Source organism: Aricia agestis, chromosome 15, assembly GCF_905147365.1.
Source record: "Aricia agestis chromosome 15, ilAriAges1.1, whole genome shotgun sequence".
Taxonomy (NCBI): domain Eukaryota; kingdom Metazoa; phylum Arthropoda; class Insecta; order Lepidoptera; family Lycaenidae; genus Aricia; species Aricia agestis.
In genome coordinates, this window is record NC_056420.1 from 9360701 (window position 1) to 9378001 (window position 17301).

The 17301-nt window shown below is 37.2% G+C and overlaps 1 protein-coding gene across 3 annotated transcripts in view; it reads left to right on the forward strand.

The window, feature by feature from the left end:
* The first annotated feature begins 1178 nt into the window (after positions 1-1178).
* Positions 1179-17301, forward strand: part of LOC121734120 (tyrosine-protein kinase CSK) — a 34221-nt gene continuing 18098 nt past the window's right edge. For 2 of the 3 annotated variants that reach the window (XM_042124538.1, XM_042124540.1), the window contains exons 1-3: positions 1179-1299; positions 14309-14399; positions 16991-17113. In XM_042124538.1, coding sequence (XP_041980472.1) covers positions 14352-14399; positions 16991-17113 — 171 coding nt within the window. In that variant the 5' untranslated portion in view covers positions 1179-1299; positions 14309-14351. Of the gene's footprint in view, positions 1300-6356; positions 6634-14308; positions 14400-16990; positions 17114-17301 lie in introns of those variants that run through there. The other variant, XM_042124539.1, reaches the window with a different exon arrangement.

Genomic DNA, 17301 nt, shown 5'->3' on the forward strand with positions numbered 1-17301 from the left:
GCAGTTTTTTCAACAGAAGCCCCAAAATTTTTATAGCAATGGGATCGTGTCCCTACCAACAAGATGGCAAAAAGTTGTCAAACAAAATGACACCTATACAGTGTGTAACAAAATAAGTGATAATACTTTAGGGTGTGTACGTGTTCCTTGTAGAGAGTTCCCTGTGAAAGTAGCAGCTCTGAAAGACGAAATTTTTTTTTCACTTTTGTATGGGCAAGGGCCCGAGCGTCACGAGTTTCCCCATAGAAAAGTGAAAAAAATTTTTGGTCTTTCAGCGCTGCCACTTTCACAGTAAACTCTCTACAAGGAACACGTACACACCCTAAAGTATTATCACTTATTTTTGTTACACCCTGTATATTTTAGTCAATTGTAAATAAACTTTATAAAAAAAAAACCTTTTGAATATTTATATAAAATGCGAAAAAAAATTCCGCAGCCTTTGATTTTCTGTGTTGTTTTTTCATCTCCCCTTAATCCTTGGTTTTTAATCAAATTGCAACTTGCTAGGGAGGGTTATTAGTTTCAGGCATGTACAAGTATGTATTAAATAAACATATTTGAGTATAATTAATACAACTATGATGCTTGCGAGTAATAATATAATATAGGAAGTAGATAGGAAATTATTTAACATTTAAATTAAATTATATTTAAACTTAGAAACAGTAGTGACAATTTAGTTTAAGAAAATGAAGATAATTGTTTGGTTAACTTATATTTTGTAATATATTTCATGATGTACGGTAAGTATTAAAGAAGAAGTTTTAATACTCCGACAAAAACATGCAAGAGTTTTCGTCAAAAACAAAACACAATGAAATGTATTGCAAAATAAAATTCAAGTAAACAACAACAATAAACTTATTCTTGAAATGAGTTTACCAAACTAAAATATAATATTATTGTCATAAATAATCAAGTATCAAAACTATAATTCCGACTATAGACAAGGTTGCCATACGTAGATTTTTTGAATTTGCCGCCTTTTTCCAGTCTCATCTTTCGCTAGCCAGACTCTAGTAGGTACCCAATGGTGTCCTGGATACTCCTCTGATATTCTAGCACAGTCCACAGATGATGAGATGACAGAACATTATACTCGTCCATAGACTCTAAATTGGATAGAGTATAGACTATAGAGTATAGAATTAAATTTTATAAAATGGCGGCTAAAGTACTAGAGTGACGTATATGTTGTGTTTATAAAATTAAAATAAATTTAGTGTTGTGATTTTAGAATGAATTGTGAAAACTTTTAGTTGTTTAAATTCTGATTTGTATTCTAAGCCTAAAATGGTAAGTTAAATTACATATAAACTGATATTTTGTAATCATCTTCAACCTTTCCACAACTTCTCTAGGTGGCGAGGCAGCTAATGTGTAACAAATTGTAGGCGTATGGTTTGAGCAATGAGCATACCTCATAGTTTTCTCAGTGAGAGACGTATGTTATCCAAAATAATATAATTTATTTGTCCAACGACACAGCTGTATTCTGCTAAGTGAACTCTAGAAATTAGGAATACGACGAAAATGAAGTGTTGAATAACCATATTGTCTTACGATACGTATTTTACATATTATGTTGATACATTATCTCCTTAATAATAGGAAAAACATCCATCCCTACGGGTGTCCTTGAATGGAATCAAATAGGAGCCCTATTAATAATTGACAGAGCCCAGTTTGTTAGATTTTTTTTGATAGGAGTTTATCTATTCAACAGTATTGTTGATTGGTTTTGACTTTTGACATTAGCCTATCAAAATCACTAGCAAATAGATAAGTAGACCGGGCAAAAGAGTAACACAATATATACAGTAGGGCCATGGGCGCTGGCAGGGGGGTGCCAGGTGGTGCACTTGCATCCCTTGGGAATCTCAGGATCAACAGGAATTATTATTAAAATAATAAAGCCGTCTGTTACCCTACTACCATGCCGTACAAAGATTGTTAGTAATGTTTCGGCACTAAATATATTCTGTTGACGTAAATAGACAGTCACTGTTGTACGTAAAAAGTAAAAAAAAAAGATAGAAAACTAATATCAGCACCCCTTGGAAATTATTTCTGCTGGCGCCCATGAGTAGGGCCTCGATAAATCGAACACCCAAAATTTATACCCTGTTTGGATGTACACAGCGTTTGGATTATAGTATGTAGAATTCTTTAAATTTTTGGCAATAAGACAACACTAATAATAACAAACTATATTTTAATCATGAAAACTTACGTAAACAAAACTAAGTCTTATTTAAACTTTCTTAACTTTTAACTATGGATGCGCGGTCTCACAGACCGCTCATACTCTGCAAGAATCACATTTTAGTAGAAAAATGTATTCTGAAGCAAAAAAATTTGACGCCGACTGCAACTTTGTAAAGTTATTTCGGTTTGAACTTCAAGCGCGGTCTGTCCATGCTTCCCATACAAAGAATTATGTTTGTGTTTTCGGTAGTCCGCAATCAATGTCTTGAAATAACTTCTGCTTATGTTTTTTTAGTAAAATTCTTTGTTGTAATACATAAGAAAACTTGAAATCGGTCAAACAATTGGAATATTGCATTGAAAATATTCTAAGGAACCAACTTGGGTATACCGTATAGGAGAGCTAATATTTAGGAAATATTTTTTACAGCAAAAACTAATTGGATCTGTCTAGATAATTAAAATAAATACTAACGACAATATGTTGAGATACATTTAAGTTACAATTACGTTTGTAGTGGCCTTTACCATGTGAAATGACCGTCAATAATTTTGTCCATGTTCGACCTATGTCAAAATTTTTGTTACATGTTTAAAAGTTACAATTCAAATTTTTATATTTAATATGGCTTATATTAATAAACAATTAAGAGTCCGGGTGCCATCGAAATTCTCATACAAACGTAATACCAAGATCATTTCCCATACGAGAATATTTACCTTATATTTTGAGTTATTATTCAGCTTAAGATAGTAATTACTTAGGTTCCTGTACAAAGATTCACTGCAAAATATTTACATACCAAAAATATGAATGATAACAATATTTACATACTAAATTATAATCATTCACATTTTTGGTATGTAAATATTTTCCAGTGAATCTTTGTACAGGAACCTAGGTAAGTACTATCTTAAGCTGAATAATAACTCAAATATGGTAAATATTCTTGTATGGGACATGATCTTGGTATTACATTTGTATGAGAATGTCAATGACACCCGGACTCTTAAGGCAAAAAGTTTTAAAACTTAATTATAAGTATGTTTCTTACATAAAAATGTCATTTTTTCGTCACAGGTGAATGAAAGTCTTAAAAGTGAATTTTTTGCTTAAAATGCTTCATATTACAATATAATTTAGAATTTTGGATATTTAATATATTTTCTACTATGAATTGTTTACAAATAAACAAAATCTAGAGCAATAATTCCCAAAGCGGTCCATGTGGACCCCCAGGGGTCTATGGTAGACTTGACGGGGGTCTATGTTGTGTGTGATTAGGGAATATTATTTTGAATATTTTTAACCCACCTGCGGGGCTAAAATGGTCGCTTTGAAGAATCATGATATGAATCATAATATGATTCATTTTTCTAAAATCGCAAAATGCAACTCTGCTTGCAATTCATTTCTGTATTTTTGTACTGATTTGACATTTGTCAGTTTGACAATTTTGACAATTCATTTGCTGAATTGATTGAGAGGAATTGCTAAATGTGACCATTTTAGCCCCGCAGCACCTGCCTCCCTAAAAAAAATTTTTTTTACAATAAACAAATTAGTCTACTTTATTAAAAAGAATGAAATAATAAAAATATTACTTTATAAAACCTGCATTTAATGACATATATAATAAATGTGAGCAAAACATTCATAGCGCTCACAGGTTAAAGAAATATTTGAATAATAACATTCCCTATGGGCTATGTGTGACAAAAACTAGGGGTCCACAAGTGTAAGTTAAGTGCATAAAAATGTATTTGTGTACCTGTGATTTACAGCTATGTAAAATATATTTTTTTATATTATATACCACCCCTATAAAAAGCTTTAGACATATTTACAAGTAATTTATCTGTTACTGAGTATTACAAAGCACAGTGGTCATTGTAAGGTGCTACAAAAACATTACTATTATGTTGTAGTTCATACTCATGTATGATGTCATCGAGGAGACTGAGCAAATTATAATGCTAAACTTGAATTCTGTATATCTGTCTGTTTGTCTGTCTGTCTGTCTGTCCGTCCGTCCGTCCGTCCGTCACAGCCACTTTTCTCCAAAACTATAAGAGCTATACTATTGAAACTTGGTAAGTAGATGTAGTCTGTAAACCGCTTTAATATATTGATACAAAAATGGAAAAATTATTGAAAATTTTAGGGGTCCCCATAGATACAACTGAAACAAAAAAATTTTTTTTCATCTAACCTATGTGTGTGGTATCTATGGATAAGTCTTTAAAAATCATATTGAGGTTTCTACTATCATTTTTTTATAGTTTGCGAGAGAGACTCTTCCAAAGTGGTAAAATGTGTGTTCCCCCCCCCCCCTCTAACTTCTAAAGTTAGAGGGGGGAACACACATTTCTTCTAAAAAAAATATATGATGTACATTACTACAAAAACTACCAACGAAAATTGGTTCGAACGAGATCTAGCCAGTAGTTTTTTTATACGTCATGACTCATGAATGGTAAACCTTAATTTAACTTTCATTAAATCAACTGAAATATGAAAATAAATCAACAACCTCTTAATTTTATAAAAATAAACCTTATTGCTGCTGCGGAACCCTTCATGGGCGAGTCCAACTCGCACTTGGCCGGTTTTTTTATATGTTGGAATCACAGACATAGATTGGAATACATTGTCATGCTTCTGAGATTAACAACAAAAAATAATACCAACTGACAAGAGTACCTTTGATTTTTGTAGGTACATACTTTCCATATCTAAAAATATATTATATGGTTTTCAATAGCTTCGCATGAGTTGTAAATGTCTTCAGTTCCTTAAACAATTAAGATCCAGAGTATACTTTGGGGTACAATCTTACTTTACGTGAGATATTCTCGAGAGTTGTGTCTCTTGAATCAATAATAATAAGTAATAAGTTAATAACCATTGTAGTCCGGGTTTCCCTATGTAATGTTCTAGGGAACCAGTACTATAGCTGCCCATACAATTTTCGAATAGTTCATTTGGTTATCTCTGTAGATATCACCTGTCCCAGCCAAGTCTTCAAGAAGTGTTATCCACTTCTTTTACAATTTTGCCGATTTATTTTTTTGTTGATTCGCGAATTATGCTTCTTCTTAGATACTATGCTTCAATTACCACCTAAACAAATTGGCATATTGATACATGTCCATTGTCCAGTGTCCACTATGAAATTTTACTTCGAGCAGGACAGCAGTTTCGTCATTCGTGGCTGTTATTGACTTATCGGCCATCGACTCGGAATGTGATCACGCAAAGAAACACTTTTTGCGTTCGGTCTGGGCTGCGGCAGCGTAGTTTTTTCCTAGATTACGCACATTGCGTGTCCCGAGATTTTACTTCGTAAGCCGTCATATCTAGCACGAGTTGGTGTTACGACTGCATCTTACTTCGTAAGCCGTGTTTCTTATGTGGCACACGAGTCACGACGTTGCAACTGTGCTCTGCTATCAATGAGAATGGTCTACTTGTAATGGAGGGCATCTGAGCGTCAATTCGGTCACGGGGCATGGCGCGAACACTACTGGATTCCTCTCACGCTCCAGTTGTCACGAATACCACTAATTGTTTGCGTTTTTTACCGCGCGCGGATGTGGAAAGGGTTCTAAGTTGTCGCTATAGTATGTGAGCGAGTACCGAGTAAACGATTTAAAATTCAATCTCACTATCGTGCGCTATGCGTGAGGTTGCTAATTATTCCTATTTACATTTAATGACGCGATTATTGTGCACGTTCTTTTGTCTGTGAACCTCATAAGGTTTCTAATAAGTATCTCTTGATCTTTCCACAAAACTTGCGTTACTAGTCAATACTCCTTAGTTCAAGAACGTAGACTTCTACAGCTAAGGTACCTCCAAGGTATAAAATTGGATTATAAAGCTTTAAAATTTATTGATTAAAAGTTACGTAAATAACTAAATACGCATAGGCTTACGTTTATAACTTTATACGGAATGAAATTATCAATATTGTTAAACCGCATTATGCAATAGCCCCAAAAAGAAAGTACCGTCTACCGAATAACTTTCACAGACACGGCCCAGCCGCGATAGTGTAATTTTTGGGGAGCATACACTTAATTTATTCGTCGAGTCGGAAAAACGGCAGCACGTGAACGTAGTCTACGGGTCGGTTATTGAGTACAGTCAGTTTGCGGTCCGCTATCAAGTTGAGCGCGCGTACTCCGTAAGGCAGGCCATTGGCAATTTTTCACGGTCGCCTTGTTGCTGCGAAATACTCGTCACGTTGAAGTAAATAAACAAAGAGCCACTCGTGTCGGTTGAGTCACCACGTCGTTAACAGTGTAAACAAGCCTGAATAACATGGATGTGAGCGGGTGAAGTCAAGTGAATTTGTGAAGTAAAAAAAATCATTTAATTTTTTTTTGTTTTTTTGGAAACAATGAAAGTAATGTCAGGTGCGTAACCACTATACTATAAACAATTATTGATTATAATAATTTTATTATAATAATTTCAGCTACTGTTCAATGTTTTAATATTCAACTATTGAAAAGCGACTTAACCGTATTAATACAATATAAATTATAATGTACCATAAAACTGATTGATGGTCACCAAATTAGTTATACTGGGGTCTGGGATTTAAAGTGACAAATTATACAGAATAAAAAAAATGGATAGAACGAGAGAAACAGAGACAAAAGAATTTAAAAGTGATGGAATGAATCGGTAAAAAGTAAGAAACGCAAGTAAAGCAGTAAGAATCATGAAGTTGAATTTTACAGTCTCTATAAAGAACTAATTGATGATGATGACGACGAGGCGGGGCGTAACAGAATATAAATACATATCTGCATACAGACAAATCAATAACAGACTCTTAAAGTTAAGCTCGTGTAGACTAAAATAAACCACATGGCGGCCAGCGCCGACAATCGTCTGATTCTGCGAGTACCTTGCACTAATCGCCCCATCTATTTAAAACAGACGTACATATGTATGTCTTCTCTGTCTGTTACCTCTTCACGCCCAAACCGCTGAACCGATTTTGCTGAAGTTTGGTATGGAAATAAATACCTTAAGTCTTGGGAAAGGACATAGGATACTTTTTATGCCGAAAAAATACGGTTCCCGCACGGTAAAAGAATTTTAGAAGCAACGGAGTTGTGGGAATCATTCTAGTCTATTTATTAATTTATAAGTTACTAGATTTCCATTCCAACATCCAACAGCCATTCCAATATCATACTCTTGCACAAAAAAGGCGAAAAAATAATATAAACAATTATCGTCCCATAAGCCTGGTTTCCCACATGTACAAAACATTTATAAAAGTAATACTCAACTGCATAATATATCATCAGCTGGACCAACACCAACCAGCGGAACAAGCCGGATTTCGCCACAATTTTTCAACTACAGACCACCTTCAGACAATAAACCAACTCATTGAGAAATACTCGGAAAATAACAAACCCCTTTATTTGGCCTTCGTCGATAACACAAAAGCTTTTGATAATATTTAACACGCAGCAATATTTCAAGCCCTCCACAACCAAAACATAGAAAACACACACATAGATCTATTAAAAATTATCTACCACAACAGTACCGCTAATATAAAACTAAACAGCACTGGTCCATCATTCCGAGTCCTCAAAGGAGTCAAACAAGGGGACCCGCTCTTTCCTAAACAATTTACAAGTGTCCTTGAGGAAGTTTTAGAAAACTGGCGGCTTCACGACGAGGGGTATTGTCGCCGGTGACAGGAGACTAGCAAACCTTCGGTTTGCCGACGACATTATTCTCTTCGCACCCACAGCCTTGGAATTACAAACCATGCTTGAAGACCTAAGCAACGCAAGCCTCGAGGTGGGACTAGCGATGAATCGGTCCAAAACACAAATAATGACCAATAGCAGAAAACGTAGGATCGAGGTAGATGGGCAAGAATTACAATATGTCGACGAGTATATCTACTTGGGCCAGATAGTCTCCTTTAATAATAGACTAGGAAAGGAAGTCAATCGTCGAATTGAAAACGCCTGGAAGAGCTACTGCTCCATGAAGACGCTGATGAAGAGAGATTTGCCAATCTCCCTGAAACGCAGACTCGTCGACATGTGTATTCTGCCCATCCTAACCTACGGTGCTCAGACCTGGTCATTGACCGAGTCGCAAAGGTCCCAGCTCGGGGTTTGTCAAAGAGCAATGGAGCGCAGCATGATAGGTGTAAGACTAGCCGACCGAATAAAAAATAGCATGCTGTGCTCCAAAACAGGTGTTAAAGACGGCGGCATGAAAGCTGCAAAATTAAAGTGGGACTGGGCGGATCATACCAGCCGCATGCATCCTGACCGTTGGGCAAAGGTCACCACAGAGTGGGTACCAGAGGACGGATATGCCACCGTGGACGGCCTCGAAAAAGATGGTGAGATGAACTGGATGCAATACAACAAGCCAGGCTGGCCTGCGGTGGCGTTGGAACGAGACAGATGGAAGACCTTGGGGATTGGGGAAGGCCTTTGCCCAGCAGTGGGATTGTATAGGCTCGTAAAAAAAAAGTTACTAAATGACGCCCGCACCTTTGTTGGGCTAAAATTTGTTTGTCAAGTGAAAACCGTACATTTTTCCGGGATCAAAAGTATCCTATGTTCTTAATTCACGGTACTCAAAGTATCTCCATACCAAATTTCAGCAAAATCGGTTCAGCGGGTTGGGCGTGAAGAGGTAACAGACAGACAAACACATTCTTGCATTTATAATATTATAAAGTATGGATGGATAACAAGCGTATAATACGTATTACTTATGCCTCAAGTAAGTTTTACAAACATTTCCTTCGTCGGTGTCTAAACACTGCACCATGCCGCAGTTACGCAGCCGAAGTTCGGCATGATTACGTCAGCAATGTCAAACGCATACAATATAACGCGACGTAATTTCGGCATGGTCTGTCATCGGTAATTTAAAATACATTGCAGGCGTAATCAGGCCGCGTTTTTCGGCCTAGTGTGTTTAGACACTAAAAGCTCTTAGAGTGTTCTACGTAGACTAAACTAGTAACTAGGTAGTTTGTAGTCAGTAGTTAAAGTTTATTTCACTGGCATGCGTATCATATTGACAAATTTCGGATGAGATGAGCATTAGGAAACAAAAAGCGAAGGTTACAGCAAGGAGCTAAGTAAATTGTAGATGAGTATTTAATTAGCAGAAGATAATGAAATATCTCTAATCTCTATGTTATCTATCTTCTGCGAATTTAATGTCATACAAGAGTATGATTTGAGAATTGGAATGCACCAAAAAGTTAAGGATATACCAACAGCCAGGGCCCAAGAGCTAAGCTAGTGAAAAGGACAATATTTATATGCGAACTATAAGAATTCCAACCATAAGAACTAGACAAATTAATGGAGAACCATTAAGATAAACATTTAAATATGAATCGTTTCCCCGAGTAATTTAGAAGTGATTCATCAACGAACATAGAGCATAGTTAATAGTATGAATAATACTGTTCTATGAGAGATTAAAACTACTGACTCCTTTGATTCACCGCTAGATTGGAGTAACTATATAAGGAGTTGGATCTTAAAACAACCTCGGTTTTTCCTGTATTGCAGTCACTCAAATATTTGACCAACCATTCCTTGCCGGTTACTCTACATTCTAAATTGCAAAGGATACTAATGATTGCCAAACATTGCCTAGATCAGCTATCCTCAAAGTGGAGCATGGAACCTCGTGGCATGGCGCCGCAAAGGCCCTAGGGGCTCCGCGAGCGACACATTAATAATTGTTTTTAGAAATGACATCAGAGACCAGCATGGAGACAATTCCTTAAAAAACAAATCATTCTTCTTCAAAGGGTTCCGTCACCAAAAAAGTTTGAAAACCGCTGCCTATAAAATGTATTTTAGTTACGCGACACCTACAAATGTATTTGGAAAGCTATTGATGTAGCTCTATCCTAAATCCAATTTGACAAAACTATTTATGGATCTTGCTTAACCTTATATGGATATTACATAACTATTATGTAAAGTAAGACATTGAAATGAATCAACGCAAAAAAGTGAGTTACATATTTTATAGTTACTAAAAAAATCTCGCAGTTCGAAAAGATAATACAGTCAAGAAACAAAGCATGAAACAGACTTGGGCATGAAGTAATTAACTAAATTAGTTAGATATCCTTACAACTGGTCGGTACCACTCGGTACTCTATTTCGGTATGACAATATTATGACTCACACCAGTCTTATAGTAGTTGTAATAAAAACAAAGCAAAATAATGCACTGTATATTTGGCGATAGAATTTAATATGAAATGGCTACTGCTTACACAGTATAATTCTAATACTTTATTTATATTGAAATGATTTTTGTAGAAGATCAATTGCTTGCCTCAAGAAGATACTACAAAGAAATATGGACGATAAAGATGGTAGATCGAAGTAAAGAGAAGGATGGATTTCATGCCATCAAAACATCTTTGATTAATGTTGGACCAAACTAAGCGCTCCTTGTGTGGCATATATTATTTACTAGAAGTTTTATTACTCCAGCTGTAATGAGTAAGCCAGCATATTAAAGGTCTTGTCTCGTTTTAAATACAGGAAGCGATATCCGGCGCAAGTCGTACGTCGTGAGGTACAATATACTTGGATATAATAAATGTTTATCTTACACACATTTTATTTATAAACCGGTATATTAACCCGGAAGTCGACTTCTGCATTGTTTATAACGTCGACTTCATGATCCAAACGGGAATGACGCGAAAGCCTTTGACGCGAGTCCAGAAATGTTTCTTCGACTAATTCAGATCACACGCACTTAGTGAGATTATTTCCTGAAATATTGGTATTCCGGTTTCTGAAAGCTATTTATTACTTGCTATTTACATCCGCTCTCTACGTCATTAATTTTCGTGAAACTACTGATTTTTTGGTTGTCTTTTTGACGACATTTGACGACAAATAGATGCAATGAAAATGGTAGAGTCAGCTCAAACTTCTGTTGGAGACGTTCATTTATTATGCTTGTCTATTGGACTTAGAAGATTTGACCAAACATTGTGCTGATTCTAAGATTGCTTAATAAATAAAGCATCTCTGTTAAAATCATCTGGCGAGCATACAATATTTACTTTGGCTCGTGCTGTTTACGCGTTGCAAATTATGACGTTGTGTGTATAATTTGGCAAACCGCAGTAGGGGGGAATGTTACAACGCCTCACTCATGAAATGAAAGTGAAATGCGCGTAGTGGGCTTGGTCGTTCAACTCGGCACGCGTCAGATTCTAGTCGATCTCCTTGCTTACGTACCGAACAAGTTTATGAATGCATGCCATTGATATCGTTGGGCTTATTTCCTACATGGGTTCACTGTTCAGCTCAAAGGACACTCATGGTTCTTTGAGAAAGAAGACTGATTAGAAATGTAGAGTTGTTCTCCCCAGACGATCTGTAAATTAGGAATTTTAAAATAGGTCATCCCTTTGTAAGACTTCGTTTGTGTCAATAGATCTATAGATGTGAATATTGTTATAACAAACTAAACAAAGCATCTTGCGGTGCATTCGTCTATTATTACTCGATATATCTCGAAATAACCTACTTCGAACATACAATCGCATTATATAGAGCCTATGCGGCGCGTATCTTTATTATGTTGCAACGTTCCGGTTCTGATATGTAGACCGTTTGATGGACTGGCGCAGTCAGGTGTTGTAAAAATGTCTAATCACCGCACATTACGCAAGAACCTGTCGCAGAAACGACTACACATTAGAAGTTATGTTTTATTATCAGGCTATGCTGAACCTAATTCCACACTTTCGATGTTTTATGCTATTGATGATACAACTTCGTTTAAAATTCATTACATATTTTCTGTAGATGAGCATTGTATTGTTCAAGAAATGCTATAATATTGAGCTGTTAGTTGTAACTGCTATTTTTATATGAATGCTAATGGGTCTGGTGTGAATTTATCCGAGACCAAGACTTCCAATGACAATAATTCACATATAATGTGTTTGCGCATTGCGGTACGTGGAATAGGTAATAAACAAGTATCTTCTGCGTCTGATCGCTTCCTATTTGCGTCTTATCCAACTTTAGAATCCCTTTGTCCATAGATCATTCGCACGTTCGTTTATTAAATCATTCTAACTTTTATCCAAGTCATGTGCTAATTGTGAGCAAAATTTACTGAAAACTAAACCCAAAACCACACAACTTCATAATAAATATCCACATTTGTATGATCTTTTATGATTGACCTGATGATTTGTACTTAAGAAGTATCTATGGTTAAGTTTAATTTGTATAAAAGGATATTAAAAATATTATTCTCTGGCTCATAAATATGTCTCTCTATTGTTGCTGTATTAGAAGCTTTTATACAAAATACTTATTCATTTCATTATTTTCATATCTTCCATGAAATGAAATGAAGTTAGAATATAATAATGGACGTGTCACGTGTGTAATCTAAATATGCTATGATATTATTAGACTATAACTATAAATAATTAATACGGTGTAATTCTATGACGAAGAAGTTAATTGCTCTATTATTATTCATCTTAATCTTAATCCTGCTTCTGTTAAGTCTTTATTGCGCAACTTCGTTCACGTGGATCATTATTTCGTGAAGAATTTTATAGATATCTTGTCTTAGTAAAATATGCCTTGTTATCACGGACACCAAAGCTTGTTACAATAATCTATCCAGTGCTTATTATTCCACTATGCAAACTTTCTCACTTCGTTTTATTTCCTAAGGGGACTGATTAAAAAATTAAAATACTCAACTACATCCTTACACTATTAAATCCTAAGCCTGATAGAATTGAATAGTGTAAATAATTCAATATTAGTTGAGTATGATTTCTAGATGTAATCGCTTGTCGCGGTTACGTCATAGATACATAATATGAACAGACAATGGTCACGACACCCGATACGCATGGACGACGCGTATAGAGTATCGTCCACAGTAGCGTACTTATTTTATCCGAATTCCTAGGGAGTGGCAGTCAATTCTGGTAATCAACACCCGAACTTGCTGTCAAACGTAATATTTGCTTTATGGCAATGTTTGCAGCAGCAATCGACGTGGTGGCTACCAATATCTGTTTAAAGAGGACACATCCTCAGAATATGAGCCTACGGAGTCTAACAAGGAATATTTTGGGATCAACACTCGAAAAAGTACAAAAGGTAGAAAGTTAGAGCTTCCATTACAAACAGCCTGGTATTTTTGCCCTTATATTAATTGCCCTGCTTGGCAAAATGACAAAGGTAGCAAGCGAGTTGTGGCCTTGGAAACAATAGAGAAGCTGTTTGAGTCTTTGGCCGCAAATGGCACAAATGTGCAATCAGCTTTAGCGCGTTGGCAGTCACAAGTCGCAACTCGCCATATGTCAGGCAGGAGAATGAGAGTGAATCAGCGAGCCACTCCCGTCCGCAATCGCTAGTTGCTCTGTTCCGAGTAATTTCACCCCTAAAGGGCCTTTATGCCAATAACATAAGGATCAGTCTCGTAGAAACCTCGAGCTAAAATAATTATAACTCGACGTACTATAATCGCAAATAGTTCATTACGGCTCGTACCGACATACCGACCCATATTTAGACATGTTTATGGTATGGTGAAAGGTTTTAGGTTATCTGTGGCTCTACATTCCATAGCTTTTAGGTTTTGATTGCTTAACTAAATTCCCCTTTGAATCTTTTGTCTTTCCTTCGTAGACGCAATCATTTTAAGACTGTTGATATGCGCAAGATACAAATTAGTCATAGGTCTTTCCGTAATACTATAGTCTACCTTACTCATATCGTTCTTTTTTGCGGCGGAGTTCACAAATCCGTGGTCTCGCTAACAAGCGGGAACATGAATTTGATGTAACTACAACTCCGGAGAGGAGAAGGAAATCGGGGATTTCAGTTAGTAAAATCCTGATGTTTAGCATTGGAGAGTCCAACATACCCCCGCGGCTCTGACTGCGAAACGCATTTCCCCTCACAAAATTAATTGTTCTTTTAATCCTGAACTCACTGACTAATCTCAAGTTTGTAATTACTCATTAATATAAATATGTAACGTTTGTTGCAGACAATGAGGTGCACTTGAACGTCATCCGTTCGAGAAGCCTGAGATGAATTCTGACGTGCATCGGCATCAGGCGCATCCGCCCTTAGCACAGGTACAAATTCCCTAATGAAATAAGCTGTAGCGGAAAATCTACAGACTACTGACGGCTGCACTCGAAGACGTTAAGGGTGGGTTGCAACTTGCACCAGAGGCGTTGTTATAGTTAAGGTTAAGGTCAAATTTATTGTTAAATATGGCGTATTTTACTACAAAATTTGACAATTCATTCGACATTTGGTTATAGTTAAAGTAAATCGGTGCAATCCACCCTTAGTGATTGCTGAACTTCAATTTAATAAAGGGTTTAACAGAAATGCTAAATTCTGAGAGCGGTTTCGCACTTCGTCCGATCCGAGTCCGATTCCAAAAATATAGTCGAGTTGACGAAGAACTATTTCTCCTTTCCGCTAATGCACTAACTCTGGCTTCAAGAGATTAACTGTTCGTCATCCTTGAATCTCGGTTTGGATCGGATTTGCATTTTAAAGATGTGGTGCAAAACTCCTAAGTAGAAATTAGAAACACACACGCAGCTAGGCTCATGAGCGATGATAGAGCAGCAATATCGCAATAGATTTATCAGGCTTTTAAGCCCACTGGCGCCAATCTGGTATTAAATTTTATTGTATTCCCCGCATTTCGAAAAAAGTCATGATATTATATTAAAACAGGGTTAACATTAACTCAGTTGAGTGCAAGAGGTACTAACTGTGGTAGGATGTTGTAAATTGTAGTTATCAGCGTGATGATGTAGCCATATAATAGTACCATTAGCTGCAGCTACACAACGATGGCAAGAATGACTTTATCGCTTCTAATTCCTGTATAGATTAAGCCTTTTTAATCTCCCTCTTACTGTGTCACAGCGTCGTAGAGATAATAAGGCACAAATTAACACGTGAAAGTCGCACATGAGAAAAAGATCATTACGAGCTAATCTCGACGATAGTGGTTACCGTGGGATATATCTTCGTGTGAAAGCGTTAACTCGACTCTTTAGCTGCCTCAATTTACGGTCGCGTTCGTATCCAGGCCACGAATTAAAAATATAAGAGTTGAAGATTAATCTGGTGACTTTTATTTTTCAAGTTTTTAGAATAGACGTTGCCTGTAAGTTTATTCGCGCAGTAACTACGAAATGCCGAAATAAAAACGAGCTTAGCTTGTATTTTTTAATTATGACTACAAGCATCGGAAAAGGATATTCCCTTAGTCTCCGTATTAAATTCGGTTCAATGCCGAAGCCTACCCTTAAGGGCACACAGACAGACAGTCTGTCAGGCACATTTTCCATTTATGTTTTTTATAGGAAAACATGGATTCCATGTAAAAATTTCAAAGGTATCGTGAAATATTAGACAGTCAAAATGGATAACTCAGACCACAGAACCACGGTAGACTGAACACCCTTTGAATATAACATGTCAAAGAACAAGTACAACTCAGGTGTCCTTATTTCTTCCATTATGAACTAAAAGGCCTCTAAACGCAACTAACATTACTAGCCACTCGAAACACGACTATGAAAAGAGGTTGAGTACTGAGTACTCCAACATCGAAAGCTCCCATGATTGTCTGCAATCGCTCGGAGTGTGCGCTCATAGCAACCCGACTGTGTTCTATTTACTTGTGGTGTATAATCAATCAATATTTTTTCTATACGATAACACTTATTTTTTATTTAATATTATGTCATTGGATTTTTTCCCCGAGCGTAAAAGCGGGGTGTTGTAAGTTTGACGTGTCTGTCTGACGTCTGTCTGACTCTATCTATGTGTGTCTGTCCGAAACAGATAGACAGACTGTTTGTTTGGAGTGTAAAAAACTTCGGAATAGCGATTTTAATATTTTTCACCCCTTGTCGTGTCTACTATCATAAAGAGCCAGGTGCACAACATTTGGCGACATAATATTATGAGCGTAACTGTCAAAAGTATTTTCGCAACTGCCTTTGGACCTGTTTATCGATTTTATTTATTCGAGATGTAATGGTAGGATGTCTAAAATATTTTATGATATAGGCTGCGCAGAGCTTTAAGTTTGTTTGGCGATAATGGAAGGAGAAAGCGGAAAGTTCGTTTTTTTTTTTATGAAATAAGGGGGCAAACGAGCAAACGGGTCACCTGATGGAAAGCAACTTCCGTCGCCCATGGACACTCGCAGCATCAGAAGAGCTGCAAGTGCGTTGCCGGCCTTTTAAGAGGGAATAGGGTAATAGGGGAGGGTAGGGAAGGGAACGGAATAGGGGAAGGTAGGGAAGGGAATAGGGTAGGGGATTGGGCCTCCGGTAAACTCACTCACTCGGCGAAACACAGCACTAGCGCTGTTTCACGCCGGTTTTCTGTGAGAACGTGGTATTTCTCCGGTCGAGCCGGCCCATTCGTGCCGAAGCATGGCTCTCCCACGTTAAAAATTTGGGTTTGTTTGTTATCTTAGACTTGTGCTCGCTCTATAATCCATTAACCATTTACCTATTTGTAATTTCTAATCCCCAATTCAAAAGTCTTTCTGGCTGAAGCTTATCTATTCACTAGTGTTTTTGATTGGCTGATGTGAAAATATCTCCAAAATTGAGTTTATAACACATGACCTATCCTCAGCGTTCCAGTTTTAACTCAGCATAACATTGTGTGTGTGTTACAGCACGGCGTCGGCGTGCACGGCGGCGCGCAGGGCGTGGGCCCGTGCGGCTGGTACTCGGCGTCGGCAGCGCCCGCGCCCACCGCGCCCGCACGCCTCAAGCGCCAGCCCCCGCACCAGCTGCCGGTATGTTGAGCAATACGCACTTCGTAGGGCAATGTAACATTTAGAACTTTGTCTAAGCGGGGACTGTGGATCACCATGGAGCTTTAGTGGGAAGATCCCACGTCCGGGGAGTCCCATATACGCCAGCCGATGTTCCTAAACCGCCGAGGAAGCATTTCCCGGAACATAAAAATGGACAATGATTAATA